Source organism: Triturus cristatus, chromosome 3_2, assembly GCF_964204655.1.
Source record: "Triturus cristatus chromosome 3_2, aTriCri1.1, whole genome shotgun sequence".
NCBI lineage: Eukaryota > Metazoa > Chordata > Amphibia > Caudata > Salamandridae > Triturus > Triturus cristatus.
The window spans coordinates 672,752,995-672,770,098 of record NC_140584.1 but is presented as its reverse complement, the minus strand read 5'-3'; the positions used below and the strand labels follow the sequence as shown (position 1 = coordinate 672,770,098).

The window sequence follows — 17,104 nt, the reverse complement described above, 5'->3', positions numbered from 1 at the left end:
ACTCATGCAGCCTGCACGTGAGCTCCTTCCTGGCCATAAAGGGGCATCCCCGACCTAAATGTGATAGAAATCAGATGTAGTTTCCAGCTAAATTCGATTTCCACGCTAAAGAGAAACAGCTGGAAAGACAGTGTTAAGGATGGTTGCAGCAAAAAAATATGGAAGGCTCTCAACAGCAAACAAAGTGCCCTTCCCGCTGGATAAGGATCCCTTTGTAAGTGGGCGTAAGGGTATTCAGGTTGACACCACTGTGCAAGAGTGGTTTGTTACAAACATGTAAGAGGGATTGAAAGCAAGGGGTTATTCAAAGTAAACCAGATCGAGCACCCGAAGACGGCCTTTCAGACCGCACAAACAGAAGCTATTTTTTCCTCTCGAACATGTAAAAAAGAACATTCCAGGACTGCGTAATGTACACAGTTCACACACATACAGTTGTCATGTGCAACTGTATCCTCGGTTTCTGTAGCAAAACCAACAAATGCATCTATTGTGCATAATTACTTTTCTAATGGGTGTGCACGAAGAAGCGTGGGAGAGATGAGGCGAAAAGAAACGTCAAGGAGAGGCAGACTTCAAGGCCGCGGGTAGCAACCGGTCTCCATACCATCCGCGATCCTTTTGACGATATGAGCTTTGAAACCCTTAGAAATGTATTTCTGTAACATAGCTGGGCATAACATTTTTCAACAAATTTTTCTGGAGTAAGTCGTGTAGAGTCTTCAACTGTGATCAGTCCAGAAAAGTCCACAAGATTGGAGGCTCATATTACGCTTTGTGGACATGTTACTTTTGTTACAGCAGCCACGAATCAGAAACATCCCATACTTCCCAGTAATCCCTCAGTCATAAACCACAGTCTGAGGGGAAATGAAACCACCAGTCATGAGCTTACTCTATATATAGCAGTCACAAGGAAGTAACAGCCTATTTTCGTGCTGCTCATTCACACGATAAATACTACACATCACTCCTTCGTGTATTCAATTGTTAGAATGTTCTTCGAAATGTGTTGTTATTGCATATCTGATAGTGTGTTGGGCTTAATTGGGCTGTGCTCCACTTTCCTGCTACTTGGCTTGCTGCTACTGGCAGCCTATATTTCACACACTGATGTTTTAAACGAGATGACATGAACACTGCAATGTCCAGCATGCATTGCTACTGCAGAATAGAGTCAGCACCGAAGCAATTTACTAACTATTGGCAGCAGGACTGCCCACAAGCATGTATGGCTTGCACCTGGGATACCTGTTCATGTCTTTCTTAGGACGCATTGGTGGCAATATTTAAAGGGGTATGGTTGATGGGTTTTGTGCATATTAAGTCATATTGTTTGGTGCCTTGCATAAATAGTAACATGAAAATGACAGCTTACATGGGTGTGTCCCTTCTGATTTCTAAGCCTTGGCTGTCAATATGCATATTAAAAGCCAAGGTCTGCGAATACTGTTGCACTGGTTTTCACATCAATTTGATATTATGATGACAAAAGTTATAAAAGGGTTGGTATTTTTTATATGTTTCTGAATATGAAGAGGAAGAAATTATAAAATATAGCCTATTTTCGTCCCTCACTATTTGTTTTACAGCTCATGGCTTAAGATCTTTACTGAAAACCTGACCATCACCGAATGTATGTTGTTATCCCGCAGTCTTTTTCCCCGCAGGGAATCACAATGCGGTCGTTACAACGACCGCGTTGTGATTCTGCATACCATTACTCCGCAAGTCGGAACAATGACTTGTGGAGGGGGGGCGCTGGATGTTGGAATAGTATAAATTACTATTCCAACCCCAGTCTGTGCGGACAATAGGGAAGGTGTTGGATTTTAAATCCAACACCTCCCCCCCCCCCCCTCCGCAAGTCGTTGTTCTGACTTGCGGAGTAATGGTATGCAGAATCACAACCCGGTCGTTGTAACGACCGCGTTGTGATTCCTTGCGGGGAAAAAGATTAGTGGTAAACGTTGTTTACCAGTCTGCACACATCCCTTTCTGGAGATGTGCACTGTTTTGGTGTGTCTGTCTTGGTAGCCAGAGAAATTCAGATTTCAATCAAAGCAGATATATGTTCTTTAAATCTAAAGACGTGCATTCTCACAAGCCTTCCATACAATGGGTTTCCCACTCTTTTGGTATTGTGTTGAATGGTTTTCAACCACCCAAAAAATTGACAATCAGTCAATCCTATGACCCGCACATCTGGAGGAATGAAAGTTAACAAAATGATATTATGTTTTAGAGAATGCATAAAATGATGATAATGACAGTTCTGCTACCATTGATTCAGACAATGATTGCTAGGATGAGTCCAGTGCTTTTTGTATTGTAATTAGTCGTTCTTAACTGCCCAAAGGTAACAACACTTGACCAGTCCTTTGGCCCTCATGTCTGGAGGTAGAATGCAAGAGAAAGGAATATCCTAATGTTGCGGAGAATGCACAAAAGTAGGATTCTGATCATTATGATGCCAGTGATTTAGACAATCAGAGTGGACTAATCCAATACGTTCTGCTTGGTCCTGACTGGTCAAAAAGACAAACCCTGTCCAATATCACAGTCCCCAAAGAAAGGAGTATTCCAGAACTAGTGCCTATTATTCGACATGCCAATGTTGACCCTATGTTTGATCCATCGCTTGTTCCGTGCCCAATTCCTCTGCTTCCCCTAGACTAAGCCTTAACTTTTTAATGAAAAGTGGGAGGGTCTCTTGTGATCTAAATGTTAAGGTGGAAGACTCCCAGTCTAAATGTTAACGGTTCAAATCCTTGCTTCTCCATACTTATGTGTCTGTTTCATTACAAAGTTTTAAGCTTCAATAATAAAATAATCTGTGATCCACACACTGTTCGATGCAACAGCCTGGGTCTCCTGCCAGTGCAAGGGTTAAGAAGTGGTGGATCCACCTAGTAAGGTTTTAGTACTTGCAGAACAAGGAGTCTAGGGATCCAATAGACTGTCTTGTTTAAGCGGGCTCAACAAAATTTGTGTTTTGATAATAATACCAAAATGTAACTATTCCACTAGAAAGACATTCTTCGTGCTCAAGACTGATTACAAGTTGTGTAAACTTGCAAACTCAGAGACTGGTCAAACAGCCTAGAGTTTCCTTTTTCCATAATCCTTTTACAAAGAGAATGGGTATTTAGGTCGAGGCTTTTCTTACTATACAAAGTACAGAACTCCATGAAGAAGGTGTTTGGGAACATGATTTGATGAAGCCAGTAGGTCTAGAACCTGTTGTGCCAAACATTACCACTTTATAACCAGATACAACAGTATCTGTTTGGTGGTTAGTTTAAGCAACACCAATGACCCTTCTCCTTTCCCCAGAGGCAGATGGGCCAATATATACCCTACAACAGATGGCAAAGGAATTTTTTCTCAAGATCAGCATCCCATGGTCTTTCCATCTGTTAACTGGTAAGAATGGCAGGGCTTTGGTATTGTCTGTTTAAGCCATATTAACATGACCGCTTCATTACTGTGCATGCTTATGTCTCAAGATCAGACATCTACGGAAGGGTCTCATCATGGGGACAAAATACCTGCAGGCAAACATACTCGAAAATAAATGACATGGTGTCAAGACCATATAGTTGTCTGGTATGGTCTTGCCATCTAGCACCAGCCACATGCCAGTCTATAGAGGTGAGATCAGTGGAGTGTTCAGTACTCAACTGGGAGGAAAGAATCTGTAAAAGAGTTGCTAATGCATATCAACTGTGTAGATCATTTGAAGGATTCTTTGGCATTCAATTTTATCAAGGGCAAGGCACCGTTCACTGTACTTTTGTTGACGGACAACATTTCTGAGGTCAATATATAACCATATGGGAGGAGCCGAATCTAAACATCTGATAGGTTTGACAACAGCATGTGGCTGGAAAACAAGTTAGGACAGAATTTCTTCATGGAATTCACATGGGGGCAGGTTGGTACTCCAGATGCCTACATGACAGAAGATTTTATCCAGTAGTTTTCTAAACACAGTCATCTTTGGGCCCTTCTGCCAATAGACCTTTGTCTCATGTGTGGACTCATAAATGCCCCACCCTTACAGTATCCTCTTGTTCTTGCAAGATCAGTCATATTTACATTGCCCCTCCTTTAGTAATGATTTCAAGGTGCATCGTTCAGATTCTTATACAGAATGTTTGGTGGCTCTAATTTCCCCACTCTATCTGGCTCAGGCACAGATCCCCACTCTGGAATGTTCAGATCTTATCCCCACTCTGGATGGCTCAGGTCTGGTTCTGATCTTTCCTGAAATGGCCATAGATATAGCTGTATTGTTCCATTTCACCCTCACCTCCTCTAAGATACCCACAGCAAGAGTCACAATCTGATCCTGTCCAGTAATCTACAGCTGTTGGTTTCAAAACTTTCTTATTTTCTTGGTCACTGACTTGCCTTTTGCCTTCAGCTGCTATCCTCAAAAGCTTCCTGGGCCCGGGAAGCACGAGGACTTTAAAAAAGGTCTCGGAAACTTAGAGATGGTTGTGTGTGGAAAGGACTCATTATCTCATTTTAGCAAATGACCCCTCAGTACGGAATTTCCTAGCCTCCTTCACATCTCAAGGCAAGTCTTTCAGAACTATGATTGGCTACAGATCAGCTGTTCTGCTGGCCCTCACAAACTCATACGGAAGCATCCTTTAGTGTAATAATTGCTGATGGATATCTGATATTCCACCCTTTAAACTCTGTTATTCCTCACCATGGGATATTAAACCAGTTCTGCAATTCAAATGAAATGAAAATAAAATTATACAGACCAACACTAGCTCAAATAAAAATTGTGAATAAATAGCCAAGTTTTCAAATGTTTCAGAAAAAAAGGAACTATTCGGGGATGCACTCAGAGACAGAGCTAGATAGTTTCACAGTTTAGCACCAATTACCACTGCTCAGGTGCTATCGCATCTCATGCTGGATAACCTAAGAGGTTGCAAAACAAAGGTGGTAACCTTTCTTGTGGAACCATAAAGGAAAAATTATTCTGGAGACTAATACCGCCGTGCTTGAAAACTGCTCTAAATGAATGCTAGGTAGCAGCCTCGCTGCTGCGTTTTGTGTTAGTTGGACCTGCTGATTGGTCCGGAGTATCAACATTCAGGACGTTTTATTGCAACGTAGAGCTTCAGAACTATCTCGTAGTGGTGAATTGGCTTTAAACAAGTATAAGGAGCCTCCAATCTTGTAATAAAATGCACATTTTTTGAGCCAGAATGGGTCAGGAAATTCCTGATTTTATTAAAACACAGAGGTGAATGTTGGCCCTCCATTGTCTATGTACTGTCAGCTGTTTTGTTTCCCTGCATTAAATGTTCTATGCTTCCTATGATCTTGATTCTTTCTCTCGGCTTCAATTGCTACAACTCCTTTCTCTTCCTGAGGCTTCTTCTCAACAGGGCATATATCGTGCTCAATCGTCCAGGCTTCTAGATATTCCTGAGGATTAATCTGGTGATTCAAAAGAAGTTGTTCTATTGTTTCTGTTAGGATTCTTCTAATATTGTTCTGTTTAATTCATTGAGTTTAGTTTGTCTTCACATCAAGAAAAAAGAGGCTTTTTCCTGGTGACTGCTATATATAAAATAAAAGCATGACTGACTGGTGGTTTCACCTCCCTTAAACGTACACTTTGTGACTGATGGTTTGCTGGGAAGTGTGTGATTTCTGGCTACTATAATAAAAGTAGCAATTCAATAAAGTATCATATTCACTTTAGTACCTTTAACAAAATGATTCCTTTCATTCACTATTCTCGGTGGGTAAATGTGTGTTTTTCTCTAATCCTGAATAACGTGCATGATGCATACATTCCATTTACGTATAGATTAGAAAAAAGGCCTAAATTACCAATGCATGTTAATATGATACAGATATGCACTTGCATTTTGACATCCATAAATCATGTTCGAATCTGAAAATGGCATGTGTGAATACTGAAATCTAGTGAACTTTGCACTCTTGTATGCATAAACGAAAACAGGAATATAATAGAGAACAATTACAGAAAAAATACTAACCTGCACCCACAGAAACATACTGACCATCACTTCCAGCAAAATACTAACAATCACAGAAATAAACTGTCCAATACTGACCCGCACACACAAAAACAATTCCCTGGCACTTGTGGAGCCGAAATATTCTAGAATCCCAGTACTAATTTCCCAACACTTACAGGCCCATAGGGGCATATTCACAAGCTCCTATCACCACGGAAACGTCACTTTTTTTGATGTTCCCGTGGCGGTAGGGCCAGAGCCCTAATCTCAAGGAAGCATTAACCCACTTAACGTGGCTTAAAGCCACGTTGAGTGGCTTAACGCTGCCTTGAGCATAGGGCCCCTTTAATGCTAAACTTAGCGTGAAAGGGGGCGTGCAGTGGGTGTTGCAGTGGGCGTACCACCGCAACACCCATTGAGTTTGACGCCACCGCCTATTATCAAGGGCGGCGATAATAGGTGGCAGCGCCACAAAGACCTAGAAAAACTAAGTCTTAAGGTGGCTAAACGAGGAGAAATGCTTTATTTCCCCTCGTTTTTGCTTTTTCCATGTGTGCAACATGTAGCAGCACACATGGAAAAAGCAAACTGGCATTTTCGGTTTGTTGTTGTACAGGAAGGGACACCTTCTTGTGCATTAACAAACCTCCCTGCTCACAGACACCCTTGAGCTCTGGTGCAAGGGTGCCTGTTTTGGCGTTAAGTCGTGAGACTTAGCGCCGTCGATGAGGGAAACGCCAGGCTGCACCACATTCTTGTGAATAGGGTGCACCGTGGCGTTTCCAAAGAGGCTGTGAGAGGCGTTAAGCCAAGGAGGCTAACGCCTCTCACTGCCACTTCTTTGTGAATATCCCCCATAATGTTCAACACTGCACTGACAGAAGCATACTGTCCAGCACTCAAACAACAAACTATACAGGCCAGCACTCCTACAAAGACACTGGCAAGCAATCACAGAAACATGTCCACAACACTCACAGAAAGATGCTGTGGAACAATCAATGAAATATCGTGTCTAACGGTCTCTGAAATATACTATTTAAAAAAAAAATAATTAGCATTCTTGTGTAGCATGTACAGGGAAAAAAAGCATCATAGCTCTTTATATAGTTCCTCTGCATTATACGAAACTTACGAAACCAATAGGCACAAACAGGCATCAAACACCCAGCAATATATATATATATATATATATATATATATATATATATATATATATATATATATATATATAGGTTGCACCACAAGAGCTTATGCAGAAGTTAGTCTTCATATCTAAACAGACAATATACTAACTAACTCAATAAAAATCTTGCTACACCGATCGGTATACTTCAAAAGTGGACAGATAAATATCTGGCAAGTGAATCGTAAAACAGTGAATAAGAATTGTAAAGCACAGTAGTCCAAGCAGCGGTACAAGTGCACGCTCGATCCAAATGTGATTGGGATCTGAGATGATGAAACAATCTTGCCTCTAGGTTGCTATCTAGACATGTTAAATGCCAGGCTACAGATTTAATGTTGAGGGCAACTGCCTAGAGAGAGGACTAAAGAACGTGCCGTAAATTGAACAGTGTGGACAGAGGGCCCATTGGCATTCACAACTGTTGGTACACAACCAGAGAAGGATTCATCCAATGTGAATTTCTTGATGAAAACAGAAATCTCAAGGAGAATAGTATCACAGATGAGAAGATGTTCCTGAGATTGTAATTGTCTTAGTCAGGTAATAGGTTTGATGAAAATGTGGAGGACCCTGCACTATGTACACAAGTTTGTAGACATCTGCCAGCAATGATCAGCCATTTCAGGGTAATCAATACACCATTAATGTAATGGAAGCCGTCTACCAAAATATAGGTTGGACTGCAGCACGGGGTGTAGTGTGAGGTAGTTGATTTGGATTTTTGAATTTTTGATCATAGCGTGAACCTCATCTTTAAGGTCTTGTTCTCGTGAAAAAGGCATTACCCCCCTAGATACGTCTGTGATAGTCATTTTGGGCATGTTATTGATGCACTGGTAAAGATTGAGCCAGCTAACAAAGATATAGCAAGTGATTTGGAAATTTCTATGATTAACTGCACACATATGTGCCTTGAATATATATATATGTTTTCAAGGCACAGGGAGGTGGAGCTGGGAATATTAAATATATTCTTAGCTATTTATATTTTCCTTCAAAACGCTTTGGTTGTTGATATTTTTGCCACAATTGTTTGCAGGCGAAATTTCTGTCCCCGATACTCTGGCATACACCGATTACATTTCATTTACTGCAATAACACTTAACTAGCATACATTATTATTTGATGGGCAGTGACAGAGCTTGGTAGGTTCATGGGTAACTAGCATATTGTTAACACTACTGGTTCAGTAGTATTACATTGTACGCCAGGGCAGTGACATCTGCTTCTCAGCAGCACATTGCTAATAACCTCTGTGATGGATGGAGAGACTGAGTGACAATAACTTCAGTTTTCAGCAGTGGAAGACATTATAAAGGTGGCTGTTGCCCTTGACAGAGGACTCCAAAGAAAGAAAACACCAATTAGAGCAGCACAGAGCCTTGAGCTCAAGCGTTGAGATCACTTCCCATGTCCAGAGATGTCAGCGGTGGCTTCATTGATACCCTGAATGCAAGCCCAGGGATGGAAGCGCTTGGACGGTGGTTGGATCCTGATGTTTACATGTGAACGCTTTCTATTTCGTTTCACTTTAGGTATTGTGCTACAGTCAGTGGAAGCCTGCTGGAGCCTCCTGTGTTGCTTCAAGTACTGGGGCATGAAAGTTATTTTATAATAAGCACTGATCTGTATTGGTAATAGTAAAGGGACCAGTCTATAAAATAGAGATGCACGTATTAGCGTTCAAGCAGTAGTCTGTAAAAGTAGTTATTAGTCGCACAAGCACCCCTCTGTAAAAGTAAAGCACTAATTGATCAAAGTAGTGAGTAGTGGTACAAGTTCAAGTTTCTGAAACGAATTTTATATTAGTAGTGTGAGGCAGTAGTCTATACTGTAAGAGTGTAGTAATAGCATTTGTCTATTAAAGTAGTAGTACCAGAACTAGTCTATAATAAAAATAATGGTACAATCACTACCCTGTAAACATAGGGGTACAATCAATAGACTGAAGCATAGAGGTACAATCACAAGACTGTAAACATAGTGGAACAGGCAATAGCCAGTAAACCAAGTGGTACAATCATCAGACTGTAAACATAGTGGTAAAAGAACTAGACTGTAAACATAGTGGTACAACTACAAGACTCTAAACATAGTGGTACAGGCACATGCCTGTAAAAATAGTAGTACAATACTTAGACTGTAAACATAGTGGTAAACGCACTAGGTTGTAAACATAGTGGTGCAATTACAAGACTCTAAACGTAGTGGTACAGGCACCTGCCTGTAAACATAGTGGTACAATCACGAGAATGTAAACATAGTGGTTCCATCACTATACTGAAGCATAGTGGTACAATCGCAAGGCTCTAAACGTAGTGGTGTAGGCAGTACCCTGTAAACAAAGTGGTACAATCCTTAGACTGTAAACATAGTGGTACAAGCACTAGATTTTAAACATAGTGGTACAACACAAGACTCTTAACATAGTGGTACAGGCACATACCTGTAAACAGAGTGGTAGAATCACTAGACTGAAAACATAGTGGTACCATCACTAGACTGTAAACATAGTGCTATCATCACAAGACTCTGAACATATTGGTACAAGGACATGTTTGTAAACATAGTGGTACAAGCACCAGCATGTAAACAAAGTGGGAAGGACACTAGTTTTGGGGCAGAAACACTTACCTCTGAAAGAGGCTCTTATCCCCGCAAGCAGGATCACAAGCACATTACTGCTGAAAACATATATTTCATGATTTTTTGACTCCTCTTTCAATGCTATATTTTTGTTGGCCAGTGATTCTTACTGTGGTGAACGCTCTTGAAGCCTACATGGTCCTGTTGGGGGGACACTTCTCCCACTATCTCAGACTCTAAGATGGCGGCAGTGAGAAGTGCCAGGAGAAGGCTAGCTTGCAGCATCACTTACCTGTACAGGTTCGGGCGTCAACTGGATGACGTGCTGCATGCGCTCACTGTGGTGGTGCCGCGACTCCTCCTCGTAGATGACATCCCGCTTGTGCTGAGGCAAGCCCAGGAACCGCCGGATGGTGCACAAGTTTTCCCAGAGGGTACGGTTCTCTGGGCTCGGGTTCTCCTTCCAGCGCAGTAGCTCGCACAGCCAACCCTGGAACACATAGGAGATATCAGTTAACATTTAAACTTCATGATTGCTGGAGATCTGGATGAGTGAATACTGTAGTGAGGACAGCATAGAATATTGAATACAAGTTCATCGTTTATGCATTAGGCAATATTTGTTTATATCCGTTGCAAATGTGCAATAGATTGTTTTAACATCAAAGTTGGTGTTATCCTCTGCAGCACTTAATTTATGGAGTTGACGAGCAGTGGTACTCATTTTTTTGCGACTAGGACGTATTTGTCAGAATCGGATTTTGACCCAAAGCAAGAGAAAATGTTTATTATTTTTTAAAGATTGTGAATGTTCACGAATATTACACACATGGTTCTGTAATATGACTTCAACCATCTAACCATCTAACCATGACGTCAACCAATAAACAAGATTTCTCCCCAGAACATGGCCCTTCAGATCGCACATGGCCATTGGCATGCAGACTCTGGCCACAAAATGAATTTTAAGAAAAGGTCAATAGGTCACTAGAGAAGGTGCCCTTCTTTGAAATCCCACGGATGAAGGAAACACTGGCTGAAACTGGTTGGATGGAAGTTCACACTGGAGAGATGCGCTGGTAGACATTAAAAAATGGCTGGAGACTAATTACGAAAGACTAGACTTATAAGCTAGAGTTCCATTCCAGTGCAGGGAAGAACACAGACAATGAACAGGCTTGTGCTGGTTTTGCTGTAGTGGTTCCAGAACGCGGGGTTGTGTAGATGCCTACTTCATGTTCAATAGACAAAAGCCTAAAACTCTGCTGAAGTTTTGCAAGTCTGCCATGGTGCTGCTGCTCAGTCAGTTCACAATCACAGACATAGTTCCTAGAAGACATAGTGCCTAAAATACATAGCACCACCAAAGTGCCTGCTGAGTCTCCTACCTGCCTGAACAACATATTGTTGTTTTGGCTTTCTTTTTGTATTTTGTTACCCTCTCTCTTGAGCAGAGTTCCATCACAAGTATTGCCTTTGGACTAGATACAGTGAGAATACCCCGTAAAGGACATCATTGGTTCCTGGGTGTACCTTTTGTTTCCAGGGTTCAGACAACAGTCTGTCCATCTCCACCCTGAGTATCGCCCCCCCCCCACCTACAGTCACTAGACCGCTGAGGCCGCACGATATACATATTTTAATCTAACCCTAATCCACAAGAAAAGCAGATCTTCCCTACCAGAATTCTAATATTTGTTATGTTTATTTTCCAGTAGAACTCTATCATTATTTTAGAACCTGCCAATATTTTTCTCATATTTTACATATTTTTAGATGTTTACAGATACAACAATTACAAACAGTAAATGTTGTAATCCAAGATTTTGTGATGTTACTGGAACTAGCTTCATTACCTGGTCCACCTTGTTATTTGGACTTTTGTCTGTTTTCTTATGGGGTCTGGCGGTTCTTCAAACACCTGTGAACTTGAAAGCTTCAAAGGCCTTGAACGCTGGAGGTGGGTGGTTGGGATGACTACAGAAAAATGCACCGGGGAACTAACTAAATTTGCAATACTTTTCAAGCTCTACACAAAATAGATTGAGATAATATTTGTCTAAACCACAATGTGACAAGTGGCGCCAGAGCATTACATCCGAAATCGACCATTAAGTCTTTCTCCATATCCTTTTCATCAGAGAAATTGACACATGAAACGTGGATTTTAGCAGGATCACGTGTGTATACATTCGATAAAGACGTATTTCAGACAAAACATGCCACCAGATGAATTCAAAGCACTTCATGATCTAGAAAAGATGAGTCCATATATGACAACGCTATTTATAATCTGAAAGGCACCTTCAGGCCATAATTACCGACCCTTATAGGAAAGTTGGATCAGTTCAAAGGAATAATGTTACCTTAACTCATGGGATCCTCGAACCTCAACATTTTATTCATTACTCCAAATACCTGGATATCGGAGCAATCTCAGCAACAGACCTATTGTAGGAAGAGGTGTGGCGCGGCAGCCAGGGCAACTGACTCCAGAATCTGGGGATCACGGTTCGATCCCTGGCGCCGGTGGCAGATTAGCCCAGCGCCATGTGATTCTGGGCAATAGCTTGCTTAATCTTCCTGACGGCCCCCAGCGCCTAGAGACCCTTACGGGTGATTGTTTGCACTTTACAAATGTGGATTACTATTGTGCCAAAGGGTGAGTCTTTTTCTCTATCCTTTTTCACAGTAACTAGGCTCTTTAAAAAACAGCTGTGCCTACAACACTATCAAACGTAAATGTTAAAACGCACACGCATAGCCGAATTGATGGTTCTACTTACCGTAAATAGACTGAATTATTAATTATCACATAGATGAGAATTCTCTGCATTAATATATTACAATATGATACACCTGTGGTGAAATATTTCCTACATAGAGACTAGACCCGGACCCCAAGCAGTTTGGTGCCCCTTATTATGGAAACTGTGAAAACACTGGCACTTTAAAAAAACTGTAATACTTTTTAAAAAGTGCCTACTATGTCGAAATTGAAGGCATAGACATACATATTTTTTGGGGCTTTTCCTCTTTTGAAGAAAGAAAATGTACACTCCTTGACATTCATTCATGTGGTATCAATCTAATTACCAGGCATAGATAGGTCAATGTTTTTGCAATAGCAAAGACTAGTAAACTGTCTTGGGCTCACTCACTAATCTAGTGTGAAGATGCTGTCCTGTTAACTGCACTACATACGAAGTCCAGTGGAAAATGTAACTATTTTCATACATCAGCAACTATAAGAGAAATCTGAAGCACAGTTTTCTCTTTCCTATTTTTTGATAAATGAGAATAAACTGCTCTAACCGTTTTTTTCCTGTAGCATCCATTTTTCGGATGCTTTTATCAGTGATCACTTCATAGAGTTAACGGGCCACTTTCCATCTGATTTCAGATATAAAATAACACCTCTTGCATTCCAGTGGAGGTGGAGCGACACATCCAAGCAGGCAACAGAAAAACAACAGAAAACAAGTATTGGCATAGCCAATAGGTCTCGCCTTTGGGACCTTATAAGTGTTTAGCCATGCAACAGTTGCATAACTAAATACTTATAAGGTCCCAAAAGTGAGACCTATTGGCTATGCAAAGCGGCCGTGCGGCCGAGAAAGTGAAAGTGAAAGTGATCGCGATCACGATCAAACATCAAAGCGGCCGCGAAACCGAAAGTAATAGCGTAGCTCTAGGCTGGCCTGGTAGCACTTTTTGGAGCCCTCTCAATAAGTCTCGCCAGACCAGCGCAAGCGCTGGATCAGGCGAGTCCTAAACAGTGAGACTAAATTACTCATTTTGGCTGATGCAACATGTGATTCTCAAAGTCTCACGACAATGGCTGAGTGTTTCAGAGTTAAAGAAGCCAGTGGCTGATTGAGGGTGATCCTAACACCATTAAATTAAGTATAGACTACACCATATTCACCATTAATGGTTGAGGCCCAATACATGTCAAATATAAAAGTGATGGCTGGCCTGAAACTTGTAAACAACTGTAAGACCTACCAATATCAACAAAAAATATAAGTAGACCTCCCGAAATCCTATGCTGTTTTTGCACACACTTACAAATTCATTGGACAAGCATGGTTCTTCAATCCTGTTCAATCGCCCTGATACAGAATCTTGGAGAAAAGTTTGAAATAAAGGGCCTTTCGATAAAACAAAAACTGCTTTTCTACCTTCTCGTACATTTTGAGGCTGACCTTCTTGGAGGCCCTTTCACCCTCTTCCGAGTAGCTGCCACAGTGGCAAAGGCAGCTGGTGGGAGAGGCGCTACATTGAGGCAACTGTAAGCAGCTGCACTAGTGGACAACACAAGAAAAGGCTGATGCGCCTCCAGATTGCTACAAATTACCTAAAATGTCCTTGTTTCTAGGGTAGGGGGAGAGCCTAAGTAGCAAACTGTCCTTTTGCCTGTGGCTTTGGAATACCTTGCTCAAGGTACAGGTCTGCGTGTCTCTCAGAGCTCCAGTGCACACCCAGCTTTTCCTTCTTCCTAAGTCGATAAGACCGTGCCATTCTGTTGGGCGTTAATAACATCCATTATTTATTTATGCATCTAGTCGCAATTCTGTTTGTGGTGTGTGCTACATAAATGTTCAATATCAACATCCTTGCGTCTCCTTCCAGGGCCCCAAAAGAAATAAATGATAAATATATATATTTTATTTTTAAACGAGGCATGATTTGATTATCTCCGCTGCACCAGCCAAGAAGGCAACACCAGCTGTTGGCATTGTGCGGCTCGCGGCCTTCGCTGCTAATAACCCGATCATCGCGCGCGCTCCGTCAGACCGCCGGCTGCAGCGGAGGGAAGGCGCGCGCAACTGCCTGGGCCCATCTGCAGCAGCTGCGGGCACTGAACTGTGAGGCCGCCAGGGGATTCATAAACTAATTTGTAACACAACACTGCCTTGTTTTTACAAGTGAGGGGCCACAGTTGCAAAGACCTGCTCTTTTCTTGCAGTAGGTCGGGTAGAGGAAAAAACATAAAATGGCGATAATCTAATTGTTTACTTGGAATTTCAAATTTCTGCATCGGTAATGATGCCCGTCGGTAGCAACGGGCGGCAACCATAGTCTTCCTCGGTTTCGTCTTCTTCCCCGTGTCAGTGTTTTTTTATGGCTCAGTTCCTACAGGCTCTCCTGGACCAAGTGCGCACTCTCGGGGGTTCACTTTGCACAAAGGAAATAATTTCTGGAAATGAAAAGTAAACCGTCTGTATGAGGAAATAGGCTCGAATTTCTTCATCCAGCCACTCCACTCTTTCTTGACAGTTATCTGAAATAAAGGCTGCCACGGAAGCCGTGTCAGATGATGCAAGCGGTATGTTTAACATCACTTTTTGCTCAGACAGGAGACCCGTCTTGAGATGAAAACGGTATAATAATAGACAGGCCACTACACATGTAAAAAAAAAAAAAAGAATAGGTATTGCTTAACAGGTTGAAATGGGCTCTGCTATTTTTAGATGAAGTGAAAATTCATAAACTGTGTACATTAGTATAGATCTGTAGGCTCCGAGGCAGGGGTGTAACAAAGACTCCTGCAGCTCCTGCGATGTAGAGGGTCTTCAGGACACCCCCATTCAGCCCCAGGTGAATGAATATCTGTGAGATATGGGAGACTCGGGGGTCGCTCAACCCATTCTGTAAGGGGGAGGTTGCCATTTTGCCTTATGCCACTCACCAAGGGCCTGATTATAAGTGTTATGGTATGGGTGCGCTGGAATAGCAGGTCAACATTTGCCATCCCAGTCAGTATCCTTGCCCCTGGAACATACAGTAAGTTACAAACTCTCTGGGAAGAGAGAGAAACAATATCCAGGTCCTGGAATTACCTGGCATTTTCCAGCAAGAAGTTCCTGAAATATGGCCTTGTTTCCAATTGGAATTTATGACTGGAAACACAAGCAGAGTTAACTACTGAAAGTGTGCACCAGGTCAACTTGTAATGTCGCAGGATACCAGTCCTCACAACTCATAACTGGGCACCAAGTGGCCAATCTAGGAGTCTTACAAAGTTGTGTAGTAGAACTGATGTTACCATACAGGCCAGGGCTGGACTGGCCATAGCGGGCACCTGGCATTTCCCCAGTGGGCTGGAGAGGTGGGGGCCAGTTTTCTGGCCGTGGGGGTCGGTTTTGCAGCAGTGCTGCAATATCAGCCCTCAGTAACAAAAGTGGGAGCAGTGCTATATACTAGCACCCACGCTCCCAGGTCCAGCCGATCAGCAATCTGCCAGGGCTGGTTGCTGTTCCCAGACCAGCCCTAATACAGGCCCGCTACTCAATTCATCGACCTCAGAAAGAAGAAATATAGAGAGACACCCTCTGGAATTTCAAGCTATAACCACCAAGTAATGCACAGAACTTTTCAGACGGTGCATGAACTCTCTGAGCAAACATCCCAGCCTGCGCGTGATCCCATTCTCCCAGTAAAGGGATTATTCTGTTTCAGATGGCAGCCTTGAGAGTAGAAGAATTTGTACTGGGCATCGTTAAGTCAATGGTCTCAACATCAGATGAGCTAGATGAAGAACAGGTGTGACAATAACAAGGGAGCGGTGCCACCAGCAGGGGGCAGCAAGGAGTGTCATTTTGCAGCTGGGAGGTGAATATAAACGGAGTTTACTCTGGGCTTGGGGGGTGCGTGCCAAATGCAGTAATGTGTTTTTGCCTGAATGTACTGAAAATCTTGCACTGTTACCAGCTAGGCACATGCACGGCCAACAACTGCAATCTCCAAAGCTGCCATGGTTCTTAGTGTCACAACATCTCTACTCAAACCCAGCAGTCAGGAGGAATTTATTCCAGAGGCTATGCAAGCACATCTAGACGAAAACAACCGCGACACCATGTGTCTGCTTTTAACTCATGTGGTCTTCTTTGCAATCACTGTGATTTAATAAATGGGATTCCTGATCTTTTAGAAGGAAATATTGTCTAGTTTTCAGCAGTTCTAGTGGGTGGTCATTTCTATGTTTTCTGTATTTCATACATTGTATTGAAGGCCATAGGTCTTTATCAAAAACACAGCTAAGGCTGTCTGTAGGCAAGATCTAAAAAGCATGTGATGTCATCTCCACTACCACTATAATGATTCATTTTGGTGAAACGACACCACTATGTAATGTAACCAGTGATTCAAGATAATGAAGTAGCACACTACTTTCTTCATCATGCCCGGAGGTGTTGACCTTACACTTTACTGAGACTAGACTGCCTGGGACTGTGATGGCTTAAGTGGGACCACTCCTGGTCTAATCCACACCTATCTTTAGCGATCCAGACCTGGAGCCGT

General features: G+C 42.2%; 1 protein-coding gene across 4 annotated transcripts in view; it reads right to left on the bottom strand.

Moving 5' to 3' along the window:
- The window catches only part of SATB2 (SATB homeobox 2), a 390,132-nt gene that overhangs the window by 61,482 nt on the left and 311,546 nt on the right, over positions 1 to 17,104 (bottom strand). For all 4 annotated transcript variants that reach the window (XM_085648674.1, XM_085648676.1, XM_085648677.1 and 1 more), the window contains one exon: positions 10,089 to 10,286. In XM_085648674.1, coding sequence (XP_085504800.1) covers positions 10,089 to 10,286 — 198 coding nt within the window. The remainder of the gene's footprint in view (positions 1 to 10,088; positions 10,287 to 17,104) is intronic.